At 35.6% G+C, this 15,461-nt stretch overlaps 1 protein-coding gene across 2 annotated transcripts; it reads right to left on the reverse strand.

Annotated features, from left to right (window-relative positions):
* Positions 1-272: 272 nt before the first annotated feature.
* sertad4 (SERTA domain containing 4) lies at positions 273-14,362 on the reverse strand. 2 transcript variants are annotated; one of them, XM_051126916.1, is made up of 4 exons: positions 13,818-14,362; positions 4,175-4,343; positions 3,843-3,970; positions 273-2,202 (listed from the first exon to the last, which is right to left on the reverse strand). In XM_051126916.1, exons 2-4 carry the CDS (start codon positions 4,326-4,328, stop codon positions 1,471-1,473), a joined length of 1,014 nt encoding a protein of 337 aa, XP_050982873.1. In that variant the 5' UTR covers positions 4,329-4,343; positions 13,818-14,362; the 3' UTR covers positions 273-1,470. The 2 variants fall into 2 exon arrangements, with proteins under 2 accessions (XP_050982873.1, XP_050982874.1); XM_051126917.1 differs by having other exon boundaries at positions 273-2,199; positions 13,818-14,361.
* Positions 14,363-15,461: the final 1,099 nt, after the last annotated feature.

The following is a 15,461-nucleotide window of genomic DNA, read 5'->3' on the forward strand; positions in this document are numbered from 1 at the left end:
TTCATAATAAGCACTGAGTGTATGTGTGCATGTTTGACCGTGGGGTGTGTGTGTGTGTGTGTTTGCCATTAACCATTTTTTGCCTCTGGGGATCCCAGACTGCTCTTCCAGTAAACATTGTTTCCATAGTGATAATGGAAAAGAGAGGAAGGATGCGAAAAGGTGACAGCAAGAGTAATAAGAGAGAGAATGTGTGTGTGAGAGAATCCAAAGGAATAAGCTGTGTGCCAGATATAATCACATCACAAGGAGATAAAGGGAACATTGTGAGCTTGGGATCATTCCTTTATTCTTAACACATTTCACAAAAACACACACACATTCAAACCCGAACAATGTTTACGATTTGATTTCATTTCCTACCAGCATTGTTGCCTGTATAAGTTGTGCTCATGTCTGAGGGTCTCCCATTATGTGTTTTTAGAAATACAAAAATACATGTAGAGAAAACACATAAGCAATATAAAAAGTGCATGAAAATAAAAGCTTTCATAGTGAATGAAGATTCTCTCATTCGTAACAAATAAAACAGCGGACCTCAAAACAATAGGATAGTGAGGTAACTGTATCTACGTCGTCTGTATCTCTGTCGTCTGGCATCAATGAGGATGTTTTGTCTCCTGAATATGTAAATGTATGAAATATTAAGGGTGCTAAAAGGAATAGAATTGTATTAAACATCATGGCCACCTATAGGGCCTCATGCATTCTGGCTAAAATCCACTGCATGTAAACGTGATGATCGTCATAGACAGCAACCCATGTCATGCATTTCTCAAGCGCCTATGATTTTAACAAAATAAAATTTCCAACATTTTATTATCATTATCATTTTTTTCTTTACAAATTCAGAATGAGTGTAAATCTTTTTTTACTTCCCATGGTGCCCATCACTATGGAAGTCCATTTCTGCCATGGAATAAATAAAACTGCAATATTGCAAGATGTAAACTCAGAATTTGTGATATATAAAATTGTAATTCTTCGAAAAAAAAGTTGGAAGATATAATCTCAGAATTCAGATTTTTTTCTTAGAATCCAGAGTTTATATCACAAATCTATTTTTTCTGCCATGAAGTAAAAAAATTGTCTATTTTTAATTTAATTCTGTTTTTTTTTTTTTAATTATTATTATTATTCTCACAATTGTGAGTTTATATCTTGCAATTCAGAATTGTGAGTTTGTGGAAACAAGCTTCCATACTTTGTGGATTAAACTGGTTCAGTCACAAATATCCACAAACACATCAAACAGATTAAACAAGAACATTTAAGGCACAGTATGGTAGTTTTCGCAAGAGACGCGCAATATGTGAATTCGCAGTCCATTTTGATAGTTTTGCGTAATCCAGAAGTACAAAAAGTACCTATAAATTCAAAAACATTGACCGTTGATATTCTGGTTTGTATAACTGATCTATAAGGCTGCTGGAAACCAGTTTCTTTGTTTCCACAGCAAGTGTTCGGTTGTTATTTTCCCCTCACGTGAGCTCTGCCAAGAGCCCCATGGTGTCCAGTGCCTATAGCGTCTGAAAGCCATCGCTGTGAAACTTCCCCTCCTCTAACCCTCTCCTTCCCTTTTTCTCTCTCTTTCTCCAGGGTTTTGTCTTCCCTGTGGCTCTGCGGCCGTAGTCCATCCCACGTCCTGTTCTGCTCTCTGGATTCAGCTTGACATAGAGCCAACATAGGACACACAGAGTCCTCTTCTTCGTCACTGTCCTCCTCCTCCTCATCCTCCTCCTCCACCAGCTGTGGAAATCTAACTGAAGACGACGACGACGACGATGATGATGAAGATGGGTGAGAGTTGGAGTATACATCCCGTTCGTACACAGACAGTGGAAGCTGGAGGTAACGGCCGGCTGCGTATAAACAGCAGCAGGCTGGGATGCACTCTGGCCCTTCCCTCCTCAGCAGACGCAGGCGTTTGCGATACGGCCCGGGTGGTGTAATGCACGGCTGCAGGGCAGGAGGGGGAAGAGGTGTATTTGTGGCTGGGGTTTGAAGGGGACATGGTGTGGCTGTGGGACCCGATGGGAAGCACCAGTCGCTCTGGAGGAGGATTTCGTTTCTGAGACGACGGAGAAGGTTGTTGATAAGCACGGAGCGCCGTAAGAAAGACTCGGGGTCATCCATAAAACGCAGCTTCTCGAGAGAGAGACGGAGAATGTGAGCGCGCTCCTCCAGGACTGGTGACACCTGCTGGGCAGGAAGACAAAGTGAGCATTCATAAGTGAGGTAAGGTCAGCTATCAAGTATGATTCATAATGTGTTGTGGGGATCAAATCAAGGTGCAAGATGGTACAAGGTGAAAAGCTTTGTGTTGTTCGCAGAAGCATGTAGTGTCATAAAGTGATAAACAGTAAATAAGGGACACAAAAACTATTAGAAGATAACTAAGTGCACTAAGTGCAAAAGTATTTCAGTTTAATAAAATGGGAATAGAAAACTGATTTGAAACAAAAAAGGAAATCTGAAATCTGCATGAATGTGCACAATAACAGAACAGAAATTTAAATTAAAATTACTAATAAAATGACTTCAGTTTTTGTATTTTCATACAAATTTCTAACAGTTGAAATTCTGATCCAATTGATGGTGACCTAATACTAATACTAATATATTTGAACAGTAAGATTTTTAATGTTTTTTAAAGAATTCTCTTCTGCTTGCTAGGCCTGCATTTATTTGATCCAAAATACAGCAAAAGCAGTAATATTGTGAAATATTTTTTCCATTTGAATATGTTTTTAAATTATTATAATTAATATTATTATCGTCAATATTTAAGACAGTTGAGTACATTTTTTCAGGATTCTTTGATGGATAGAAAGACACAAAGATCAGCATTTATCTGAAATAAAAAGCTTTTTTTATATAACATATATAACATAATACACTATACCATTCAAAAGCTTGGAATCAGTATAATTTATTTTTTGGGGGAAATAAATGATAGAAATTAATACTTTTATTTAGCAAGGATGCTTTAAATTGATCAAAAGTGATGATAAAAATGTATAATGTTACAAAAGTTCTACTTCAGATAAATGCCGTTCTTCTGAACTTTCTATTCATCAAAGAAACTTGAAAAAATTCTACTCAGCTGTTTTCAACATAGTAATAATATTTAATATTTTTTGAGCAGCAAATCAGAATATTAGAATGATTTCTTGAGGGATCAATGTAATGGAGTAATGATGCTAAAATCAGCTTTGAAATCACTGGAATAAATTATATTTTAAAATATATTAAAACAGTTATTTTAAATACTAAAAATGTTTCAAAATGTTACTATTTTTGCTGTACTGATCAAATAAATGCAGGCTTGGTGAGCAGAAGAGACTTCTTTAAAAAAAAAAAAAAAAAATTAAAATCTTACCATTCAAAATTTAGTCAGATTTACCATTGCTCAGCAAATTTTAGTCCACAATTAAATCTGGTTATTTCAGTAGGAATGCGTTATTAGGAATTGTCTCAGGAATTTCATGTGAGGTCGAAAATTTCTACATAAATATTCACACAAATTCATTACATTATTCAACAAAAAGCTGCTTTTTTGTGTGCATGAGCTGTGCTTTGTACATGGTTACACTATTGACAACAGACTCCTTTTGCCTAGAAAATATCAAATGCGTGTCGTTATAATGATAAAAAATGAGTCAAAATGTCCAAATATTAAAAGTCCTGGTGTTTACAGGTACTGTAATGTTGATGCGAAATAATGCAAAAATTGTTACAACATCATACAATTTTATTTATTACTAAAAGTGTAAATATAATATATAAATATAAAATGTTATGTAGAAATATGCAGAATTATGTATGTCTAGCAGACTTACAGTGTGACAGTAACTCCTGAAGCTCAGTACAGGTTCTTCATCCTCCACAAACTTCCTCTTGAAATAAGAGATCCGTGACACGGCCACACGGTCCATCACATGATCAGGAGCTCTTCTGTAATGGGGCTCTGGAGACAAAATGGGAAGGTTCAGGCAGAGTTTCATTAATAAGCTGTGTCTTCCAGATCAAAGACTGGTATGAAGAGAATTTCTGGCCTGTTTTACTTCCTAAACTGGATAACAGATTTCGAAATGTCTACTTTGGAACAGAACATCATCAGCACCATCTGTTCATGGTAGTCTGTTTTTCAGAGATGAGATTAGTTTCAGACCTTCTATGAGCCCTTGGGTGTCACCCCCTGGTGGTGAGGGGGTGGAGATACAGCTTTTACTGCAATGCTCAGATTCCCAGATCGGTTGGTAGATTGATGGCGGGGCTTCAGCCTCAGGCTCACAAAAGGGGTTCATTGATAGGACCAAAGCCATAGTTCCTCCTCAGTCCTAAACAACGAACACACAAACATAGTTCATGATAAACAATCACATAATGAAATTCAGTTGAGACTGTCTCAATTATATTTTCTGCACCATACTTCTAGTAAAGTTTAATGTTGGTAAAGTTTTTGCAAACAGCTCATAATTCCAGTCCTTCAATAGCAGTCTGTGAAGCTTTTGTTACATTTGTGACAGCTTTACAAAACACTCTCTGCTGAAACGCGCATTCATACTGTTAAGATCTAATTGAAATGATCAGAGACTTGAAAATAAACAGCCACTAGTTTCTAACATTGAGATTCTTGCATTGTAGTAATCAATACATGTTTTTTCCCCACCAGGGAGCAGGTTTTGCAGTCTAAAAGTTACAGCATGTTTTCATATTACAATGAACTCTTTTATCTCAGAAGATCAAGCACAATTTGAATCCTCATTACAACCCACTTAAAGAATGCAACCTCTCAACAACACTGCTACTCCATTATAGCACGGTTCAGCTGTGGAGTTATTTCCACCATCTTTGAAGATTACACTAACAAGGCATTCGAAAAAACACATCGAGACTCTTTAAAACAGCTAATAGAGCAAAAACACACTCTGAAACACTCAGATAACAAGATTGAGAGAGAACAACATTCAATAGTAGGTGCTAAGAAAGGAAAGGTATCTGTTTGTGTGATCTCTCTTTAATCATTTTGTTCTCTGTTCTACCACACACACAGTGACAGTAGAGACAGAGAGAGAGAGGAAAAGTTCTGGATGACTGCCTCTACAAAGGTCATTAATCTTCACTGACAATTTCACACACACACACACACACACACACACACACTCTGTTACTCTTATGTAGTGGGTTCAGTTGGCACATATTGAACTGCTGTTACGCCAGGCTGTTCTGAGTCACCAGACAATTCTCACATGACAACAGACAGTGTTTATTTGTAACTATTAGGCTGTCAGTCGACAGCCAGTCGAAAACATTTAATTCGGTTAAGCAAATGATATATTAATTCATTATTCAAATTAATCACACATTTTAATATTAACTAAGAAAAGCCCCCAAATGAAGATTATTTATTACATTATTGTGACAGACAATAGCATTGTGGTTACAAAAAGTGTCCGTTTTGGAAAAATTACAATTTGACTAATGACTAATTTGTGGTAATGTTATTGCATTTATTAAAAAAAAGATTAATCGTGCATATAAATGAGAGGCCCATAAATCTAAAATGTTAAAAATATCACAAATACTTCTTAGGCACGCACACAGACGTAAAAATTATTCCTCTTGCAGTAAACTTAATTCAACTGTAATAACCTGTCCTGTTTTTAGTCTGTGTCCGCAGGGTTTGGATCACACTGAGCTCATGTGAGCGAGACGTGTTTAATCAGAGCAGATCCCGTTCTCCTCCTCTCCCTCGTACTGTCGTTACCTGTTTCTCATTCCGCCCACAACTCTGCTTTGAATTTACGCTTTAGAAGACAGAGGGCTGACACAGAAGCAGAGCTTTTTCTCTCTCTCACACACACACACACACACACACACACATAAGCTGTCTGTCTGTCTTTGTCTCTTTGCTCGTTTTGTGCTTTTATGCACTCTCTCTCTCCATCTTTTCCACTTTCCTTTTCATGTGAAGAAAGCATAAAAAGGTGCTGGATCCGTTGGATTTGCACCTCATCAGTCACACACGCACGCATACACAAATATCACAGGCTACAGAAGGGAGCGTGTACTAGAACTGTGACGCTCAGTAGATGCTAAAACTACAAATTATAAAACACAGTTGATGCTAAAACCAGACAGACAGAGTGAAAGAAAGAAAGAATGAGCGATCCAAACTAAGGAATCATGTAAGGGATAAGCTTTCAGTTGTGCAGTTGTGGTTTTTCCTATGCGAAAACCACAATTACAGGTTTCCATTGAGGTAATGTAGTTTTTGGCTTAACTCACTAAAGCCAAAACATCCAAAGCTCATGATACTCTTTACTGGGTCATAAAAGCTCACTCACACATTTACTTAGCTATCTTAATGGGGACTTACTGTACTATATATATACTTGTGTGTGTGTGTGTGTGTGTGTGTACTTGTTCTTACTACATTGTGGGGACCAAATGTCCCCACAAGGATAGTAAAACCTGAAATTTTTGACATTGTTAGGACCGCTGCTTTCAGTGCTTTCAGTGCTTTCAGCAGCTATTACTCCAGTCTTCAGTGTCACATGATCCTTCAGAAATCATTTTTTATGCTAATTTGATGCTATAGTAACATTCTTATTATAACAGGTAAAAAACAGTTGTATTGCTTAATATTTATTATACGTTTTTACATACATTTGATACGTATGGGATTCTTTGATGAATAGAAAGTTCAAAAGCACAACATTTATTTGTTTTATAAACGGTTTGGTAAGTTACGTGGATGCACGCCATATTGGAGATGCATGGTTAATGTACTACTGAAGATGTTGTTCTACTAATATATGATGTCTAAACATTTATTTGAAATAGAATGATAAAAATTATATAAAAGAAGTATTTATAAAAATTATATAACTCAAAGGCAGGTTTTGTCCGATTAGCCAAATTTCTTAGATCATGCACTTCTCATGTATAGCTTATTAAGAACAATAGTCTTATTGAGTGGTTAGTTTACCAGGAAATTTTTTCCTTAGAAATGATTTAGACAATTTTCAAAATGCTTTGTCAGTAAAAAACTAAGCCAGAGAGAGAGACAAAGCAGACAGAAAGAAAACAAAACACTGTGCAATTAGTCAGGTTATGAGAAGAGCTTTAGGCATCAGCTCATATCCTGCTCTGCTCTTTGGAACACCAGGCTGACAGATCATTCTAAAACTCCAGTGAATGTCGACCACAAGCTTGTTCTTGGTCTGTGTAGCAGAGGCACATTGGCTCATGCACAGAGCTAGAGAGTCATCAGTAACGCCACAGTCTGCCCACACGGCCTGACCCAGAAACAGCCCCATGATTTATGAGAAACATGAGTAACTGATATAAACACGCATGTTCAAAGATGTCAATTATGACAAAATATGGAGGCAAAGCTGCACAGAGAGACAGTTATATCCCACTGGTATTTATGACTTTCTAAGTGTATTAAACATTAAAACAGTTCAAGCAAAAAATTACAGAGTGTTCGCAGCTACGTCACGGTTTGATAAATTACGTGGATGCGCGCCATATTGGAGACACTCTGATGTAAACAACAGCATGAATTGCATGGTTAATGTACTACTGAAGACGTTCCACTACTTAATGACGTCTAAACCACTGAAAAAATGTGCAGAAGCTGCTAAATCATATAGAGAAGAACTTAGTAAGCAGGAAAAGGTGTGATTTTTGGCAAATCTAAATTAATAGGTGGTAAGATATGAACGAGTTGGCTCCTTTGTTGTGGACTGATGACCCAACAATTCTTTCTTTTGTTTCTTATCCCGTCATAGTGAACTACTTTGTTTTTTTCACCACGTTTTAATCGTTTCAGTGGCATTGTTTACATTCAGTGCTGCCAATATGGCCGACCTCTGGGTTGAGGACGTGTCGTGAATACACTCTATTGAGCCTCCTTCATGAAACACAAGCAGGACGAATTTTTGTGTAAATCGTTTGTAAAGCCATTCTGATGTAAACTTTTAAATTCATGAAAATGTTTGTATTTTCAAAATGTTAGATGGTACAAAAGAAATGTACACTTGCTCCCTACCGTTTGTAAATTGTGCAAAAAAATTCTGTGGTCTTTTTGGCAAAACGTGATTGACACAACGTGAGGTAGTATTTTTTTTTAATGTGAAAACTGCGGACGAGAATTTCAGTGTGCCAGGACCTTTAGAATGCCAGTTGCATGAAACAATTTATGATACTTTTATTGTAAGTATGAATGAGGCCCATTGTTTAATTTACACACTCCCATGGCTTTCTTTTTCTTTTATGGAAAACAAAAGGTGACGATTCTAAATATTAAATGAGCATGACAAAGAAGCATAAAAATATAAAAATGGTCCATGCAACTTATGCACTATATTACAAGTCTTCTGAAGCAATATGATAGTTAACTTGCACTTACTTGCACTTTCTTAGTCTTTGCTCGTTCGCTTTGTAAACACTGGGTGTAGTTCCGCCTACATTCTGCATGACCTTTCGACATGATTCAATAGTACGTAGCGTCGTGAACGCGCATCCCAGAGCCTGTGCTACACAAGCTTTTGTGCTTAAAAGGTATAAAAAAATTTATTTTCCGAAAATTTTTTCCATTTAGAGCCCTTTGAAGCTGCATTTAAACTACATTTTGGAAGTTCAAAATCGGAGCACCAGTCAAGTCCATTATATGGAGAAAAATCCTGAAATGCTTTCCTCAAAAAACATAATTTCTTCACGACTGAAGACAGAAAGACATGAACATCTTGAATGACAAGGAAGTGAGTAAATTATTTGTGAATTGTTGTTCTGGAAGTGGAGTTTTACTTTAAGGACCTAGCACACAGAGTCCAAAATTTTTTTTTTTTTTTTTTTTTTTTTCATATTCGTTTTTCTAAAAAATTTGTCATGCATTAAAATGGCATACAGGCTATAGCATAGCATACAATACAACACCATTATTTTGTGTGCTATAATAATATTTGTTCAATTTTTGGTGTCTAAACACTGGGGACAGTCTCTTTGTGTTCCTTGTCAGATGCCGTTCTAGATGTTGCCGTTCGCTTGTACACCTCTCAAAATGCTTGCTACGGATGTGAAAAATGCAGAAAACTGAACCCGATCTGAATTTTTCATGTTGGACAAAAGTTTTGGAGGCAGTGTGTAAACGTGATTGACACAACGTGAGGTCGTATTTATTTTTTAACATGAAAATTGCGGATGAGAATTTCAGTGTGCAAGGACCTTTAGAATGCCAGTTGTATCAAACAATTTATGATACTTTTATTGTTTGTTTTTTTGCTTCATCCGTAGAAGAAAAAGTTCATAGAGATTTGGAATAACATGAACTGCTTGTTTAATTCATGCACGTACATGCAGAACCCACACTGACTACAAAGAGTCACACAGTAACGTGTGAAACACACCCTGCTGAAGTGACGCCCCAACGTACCATAAGGTGAAAAGACTGCAGTAGAGACTTTGCCAACCATGAGGCTATTACACACACACTTACACAACTCTCCAGGAGCTATCATCCATCTGCTCAGAAACTGCTTTCTGTCTGGGTACTGGAAGCATTTAAACTATGTGTGTCCTCCTCAGGGTCCAGGACTTCCATTCAACAGTTTGGGTTAAGGCTTTCCATGACCTGAATCTATCAGCGAGACAGAGGAGGTTTATTTAAGAATCAAAATGTTGCGTTGGGGATCTGAACACATCCTGCAGACTGTAATCTAGGTCATTAGGTAGTCTCTTTCATTCTCACATGTTCAGACAGAAAATGTAGGCAACACCCAGTTGAGGAGGTAAAACATCCATCCAAACATGTCTCGCACACACATACAAAGCCTGGGGAAAGAGGGGGAAATAAGGAAAAAAAAAATGAAAGAGCGAAAAAAAAAAAGAGAGAAGTAGGAACACCCTTCACGCCTGCCAAGAGCTCTGTGGCTGCTCAGCTTGTCTAGGTTATATCCAACTCAGAGGGAGAGAGAATAAAAGAGTTGCACTATGTCTGTACTGCAAGCGAAGAGTGTAACGGTGTTAGACAGATAAAATGAGAGAAAAATTATACTACTGACTTCGGCCAAGAGCCCTGCATCCCGGCCTCAGTTTGTGTGAGCTTATGTGTGTGAGGTTAGCGCAGTAACGTGATCGTGTTGACACAACGCCACATCAGTGCTGAAGGAATGTTCTGGCTACCCATGCATCCCTGCTGTTAAGAGTCAGAGCCTGAAGCTGTGTGTGTGTGTGTGTGTGAGACAGAGGGAGGGCAGCACGTGCTTTCTGTATACTCAAAGGGGCAGGGTAATCACATCATCCCTATTATTGCTTAAATGATTGTGATATTTACATCACAGTGGGCTCTTATGTGATGGCTGAGATTTGTGTTCAGACAGCAAGCTTTTTTTTAGTGCCTACTAAAAGTTTATTTATAGAAAGTGTCTAATTTTTTTGACTCATGAACTCACAAAAAAACTAATGTTGTCAAACAATTAATCGCGATTAATCACATCCAAAATAAAAGTTTTTGTTTACATACGTGTGTGTACTATATTTATGTATATTTAAATACACGCACGCATGTGTTTAAAAAAAAAAAAATGTTGTTTATATATCAAATATATTTATATAAAATAAATTATATGAATATAAATATATACATGTAAATGTTTTCAAAATATATATGCATTTGTATGTATTTATATATAATTAATACATATACACAGTACACACATATTATGTAAAAAACTTTATTTTTGTACGCGGTTAATTGTGTTTAATCATTTGACAGCACGAAAAAAAAATTGATTAGTTTAGCATTATAATATTATTGAAATTACTTTAGAAAAAATGTACTGTGGGTGAAAAATCAACTCATCTCATATATATTTTAAATTATCTGTTAATTATTTTTTTATATAAATTTAATAAAGCCAACAATCAAAACATTTTTCAAGTACCAAAGAAATGGGAATTACAAAGTGTGTTTACATGCTTTTTAAAAGTTGTGTTTCAGCCAGGCTATACTAATTTATCTTTTTAAAATGTAACATAAATGCTATTTTAATGTTTTTGAAAGAATATCCTATATACACAATTTATTTGATTTAAATTAATTAAAAACATTAATATTGTGAAAACTTATTACAATTAAAAATGTTTTTATTGTACTGTTTATTAAATCAGTTGTAATACTTAATAGTTTTTATGGCAATCATGATGGATCTTTTCAGAATTATTTGATGAATAGACATTTCAGAAGCTACTTGCTAATCTTTTGTAACATTTTAAATGCCTTTATTGTCACTTTTGACAAATTTAATATGTCCTTGGCAAATATTAGTACAAATTTCTTAAAAAAATAAAAATCTTTCAGCGTAATGCACTTCGTAGTTCGGCATGTGTATTTTATCCTTCAAATATTTGATTATTTGAGTCATGTGTACCTGGACAGAGAGATGAACAGTGTAGCTTGACTTTGCAAAAACCTGCTCATATTTATTATGTATATATAACATAGCCAAGAAAATACTGCAAAAAATGCTGGGTGAAATATGGACAAACCCAACGGTTTTTGGATGTTTTGTTTATTTAACTCAACTATTGTTTAGAAATTTCTATATGGCTGGCTGAAAATGGACCCAGAATAGGTTGTAAATTAAAAATCAGACACATTAGAGGCATCAGCAGTAATCAAAAGGTGAACATTTATTAATAAGCAATTAAAAAAACCCCAACTGATTATTTTTTCAACTTATTAATAAATGTTAATTTATTGAACATATTAATAAATATTAATTTGCAACATTTTGGGTTGATTTTAGCCAAGAAAATACTGCAATCAATAGTTGAGTTAAATTAAACTACCAAGAAAGATTGGTTAAACATTTAACCCAACCACTGGGTCAAAACAACCCAGTCGATGACTTTGTCCGAATTTTACCTTAATGCTGTGTTGTTTTTAACGCAGCATTTTTTAGAATATGTTCGTACCAAATTTGATGACGGTACACTTTTCCCCACATACAGTATCTAATGTTTATCATTGTGGGTGTTTGAATGAGGTGAGCCTTTTGATGAGTCAGTTCTGAATGGAATGTGATTGAACGTTTGACAGGAAGATGATCTGCACAGGATGTGCCGTGTCCCTCCCAAACCGCAGTTTTCTGAAAGTGCCCTGGTTGAAGTTTCAGATGATTACGGGCAGCCCACAGACTCCTCAGAATTCTCTTGAAGTAAATCCTCACCGTGCCCAGACACAAATGACTGGAACGGACTGATGAGAACCACAGGCGGTAAACGATTGCGTGGGTTTTCCTTTGTGCCTGCTGTAGATCGAGGGATCAATGCGTGGCAGTAAGCCAGACACTCTTAAACTGGCACAGTGATCTCAGGGGGAATACCCACATGCACACAACACACACACTTCTGCCCTGCGGCACCAGGAACAGATGCCACAGCCAGCGCAGTCAACCCATTGCTGATAATGAAGCAAGAAATAATCCCACTCACACATGCATACCATCTCTGCCACGCACAATAGCGTTTCTCTCTCTCTCTCTTACACAACAACAATAGCCTCACACACGTACAACTGTCTCCTGCCTTATACACTACGCAGACAATGCACAATTTTCCCGTGCAACAGTAATCGCGCATTCACGAGGACAAAAAACACAGACTCCGCGTCCATCTATAAAGTTATTGTGCTTTCATCTTGTACACTTCATCTCCTTGTAAGGGAATCAAGCGGTAACAGAATTCTGGCTCCCTGCCCTTACAACACACACACACACAGCTTGGGTGTTTTATGTGTGAAAGAAACATCATGTGTGTGACCTCACTGTTATTAGCTTCTTCAGAGATTTGGGTAATTATAGTAAATTTTACAAACCATAATAAAAACATGAAGGAATAAAGATCTTAGTTGGATGATGAAATGCATGTGTATAAATAAAAAAAAAAAAAGAAAAGAAAATAATGTTTTATTGTTAAGTTTAATTTAAACAAGTTTTTAATAGCTAATGTAGTCTCTGAATTAATAATAAATATATAATATAAATATATATATAGATAGATATACTTTTTAAAAATTAAAATTATATATATACATACAGAGCTATAATTATTAAGAAATACTTTAAAAATTAAAATTATATATATATATATGTATATATATATTTTTTAAAAAAGTAAAAGTAGTCTGAATTTAATATATATATATATATATATATATATATATATAGAAATGTAAGTTAAATTTTTAAATGGTTAATGTAGTCTCTGAATTAATAAATGTAATATTATTAAATATATATAGATAGCTGTTATTATTATATACTTTAGAAATAAAAGAAATATATTTATATTTTAAGTATTTTAAAAAGTGTAGTCAGAATTACTAGTAAATATATATTAATAAATACTGTTATTTAATATATATACCATATCTATAGATCTATTACATTATAAATGTGTCTATATGTTAAATATTTTATACTTTTAAAAAATTTTATTTACAAATTATCAGTGTTACTTAAATTACTTAATGTACACTCTTTGCCTCTGCATTCCTCAAATATAAAAAAAATATAATTATTTAATATTTGATCATTAGTATAACTTTTCATAAGGAAAACACGACACTGTGTGTGTTCTTCTTGCATACAAAAATAGTTGTTTGCTCTTAACACACTTGAGAGATCCTGAGTGTAGTTCATCTGTGTTGGCACTGTGCCATGTCTGTCTGCCTCCGGAGGCTGGTGGCGCGTAACTCCGAGCAGTATGAATACGTTCAAAATATATTAACTTTTGCTTACCTTTAAGTATAATGATGACTGAGTCAAAGAGGTGTTGTTTTATTTAATCAGATGTGTCGTTATGGACGCGCTCTCGTTTTCTCCTCTCGGTTCCGCTGCTGTAGTCCCGCTGGGTTCATCAATAACTACTTATCCACGATCCATCAGCGCGATCCCTTCTGACTTGCAATAATCGATAAGGTTCTACGGGGAAAATACCATCTGGAGCCGAGCAGTCAATCAGCGCGCGAACAAAGCCGCTGTGATGTGACGGAATCTCCGCTGCGTGTCCGCGCAGGTCGCTTTGCTTTGTGCCACAGTGACCTCACCGGCAGACGGTACGACGTTGCAGCGTTTGCTTTGAACTGGGCTTGTTAACGTCAGTGGACACGAACAGCGTCGCCCCATTCCTCGGAATATACAGCGGCAGCTTTTTGCTCAGGATCAGTCGCGTCCCGTCCCGGCAGCAATGCTTCCCTGGTGCCTTGTGTGTGTGTTTGTGTATGTCTGGTTTTGGTAAGAGGAGCTGCGTTTAACTTGCGCCCGGGAGCGCGCAGCAGAAGTGGAGCGGGCGGGCACGGGGCCAATCATCTGTTAGACATTTCCCTTTTCAGGAGCGGCGGTCCGTATTTTCCAGCCGCGCTCCTGAGCGGATTTCACCGGTGTTCCCTATAGAAGAGGTGAAGTGAAAGCCAAGTTGTACCGATTTTTTGGCGCTTTGGCTGTGATTTATGACCCTCCATTACTTTATGTCCACCAACTTGAGCACCTATAGCGTTAGGTAAAGACCTCCCACAGACCGCTTTTTTCCTTTACTTTACAGGTCTATTTTTAGTTTTGTTTGGTTGTGATTTTTCAATTTTATTTTGCCCATCTACCTCTTTAACAGCTGAAGTCCAAAATCTGTTTTTGAGAACATTCAGAAGCATGATAATCAAAACACACTAATCCTACCCTTTGTGTAATTTTATATATTTCTACACACATGCATAGTACATAGATATCAAATAAATGATCAGATATAAGGCCATTTAGATTTGTAAATATTTTAAATACACCTTTTTATTGCTGCATAATTCCCAAACCTCCACTTGCTATTTCAGCATTAGTTTATTTATATAAATTAGTAGGTGTTTAGGCATAACTGGTAGTGTATGTGAGCCTAAAATATTTTATGCATTACTTCTATTATAAAAGCTGAAATTTTGGTTCTTTGTGCCAACTTCAGAGATTTTTTTTATGTTTTTAATTTATTATTATTATTATTATTATTATTATTGTACATTTAGAGACTGTGAAATATTTTATACTTTAAAAAATATTCTATCACTGTATAGGACCTTTTAATACAAACTAGTGAAAGCAAATATGTAATTAAATGTTAAGAACATAATAATAATAATAATAATAATAATAATTAATAAATTAATAAGTAAATAAGTTAAAATGAAGTACTAAAATGAAGGTTTTTTTTATTATATATTTAAAGTCTATGTGAAATAATTTATACCTTTACAAATTATTTTGTCACTGTGGGACCATTTAATAATGGTTTTACAACAAATTTTCATTATAACAATTTTATTATTGTTAGATATTTATGTGAAATATTTTATACTTTTAAAAAATTATTTTGTCACTGTGGGACCATTTAATACTACTGCT

Source organism: Labeo rohita, chromosome 13 (genome assembly GCF_022985175.1).
Source record: "Labeo rohita strain BAU-BD-2019 chromosome 13, IGBB_LRoh.1.0, whole genome shotgun sequence".
NCBI classification, from domain to species: domain Eukaryota; kingdom Metazoa; phylum Chordata; class Actinopteri; order Cypriniformes; family Cyprinidae; genus Labeo; species Labeo rohita.

Bases quoted from the DNA above. Each gene is read 5' to 3' on its own strand.
- sertad4 (XM_051126916.1), bottom strand. From the start codon at position 4,328: ATGGCTTTGGTCCTATCAATGAACCCCTTTTGTGAGCCTGAGGCTGAA. The intron at 3,971-4,174 runs GTCTGAAACTAA...TTTTGTCTCCAG, and splicing joins CACCCAAGGGCTCATAGAAG to AGCCCCATTACAGAAGAGCT. The intron at 2,203-3,842 runs GTAAGTCTGCTA...CTTCCTGCCCAG, and splicing joins TCAGGAGTTACTGTCACACT to CAGGTGTCACCAGTCCTGGA.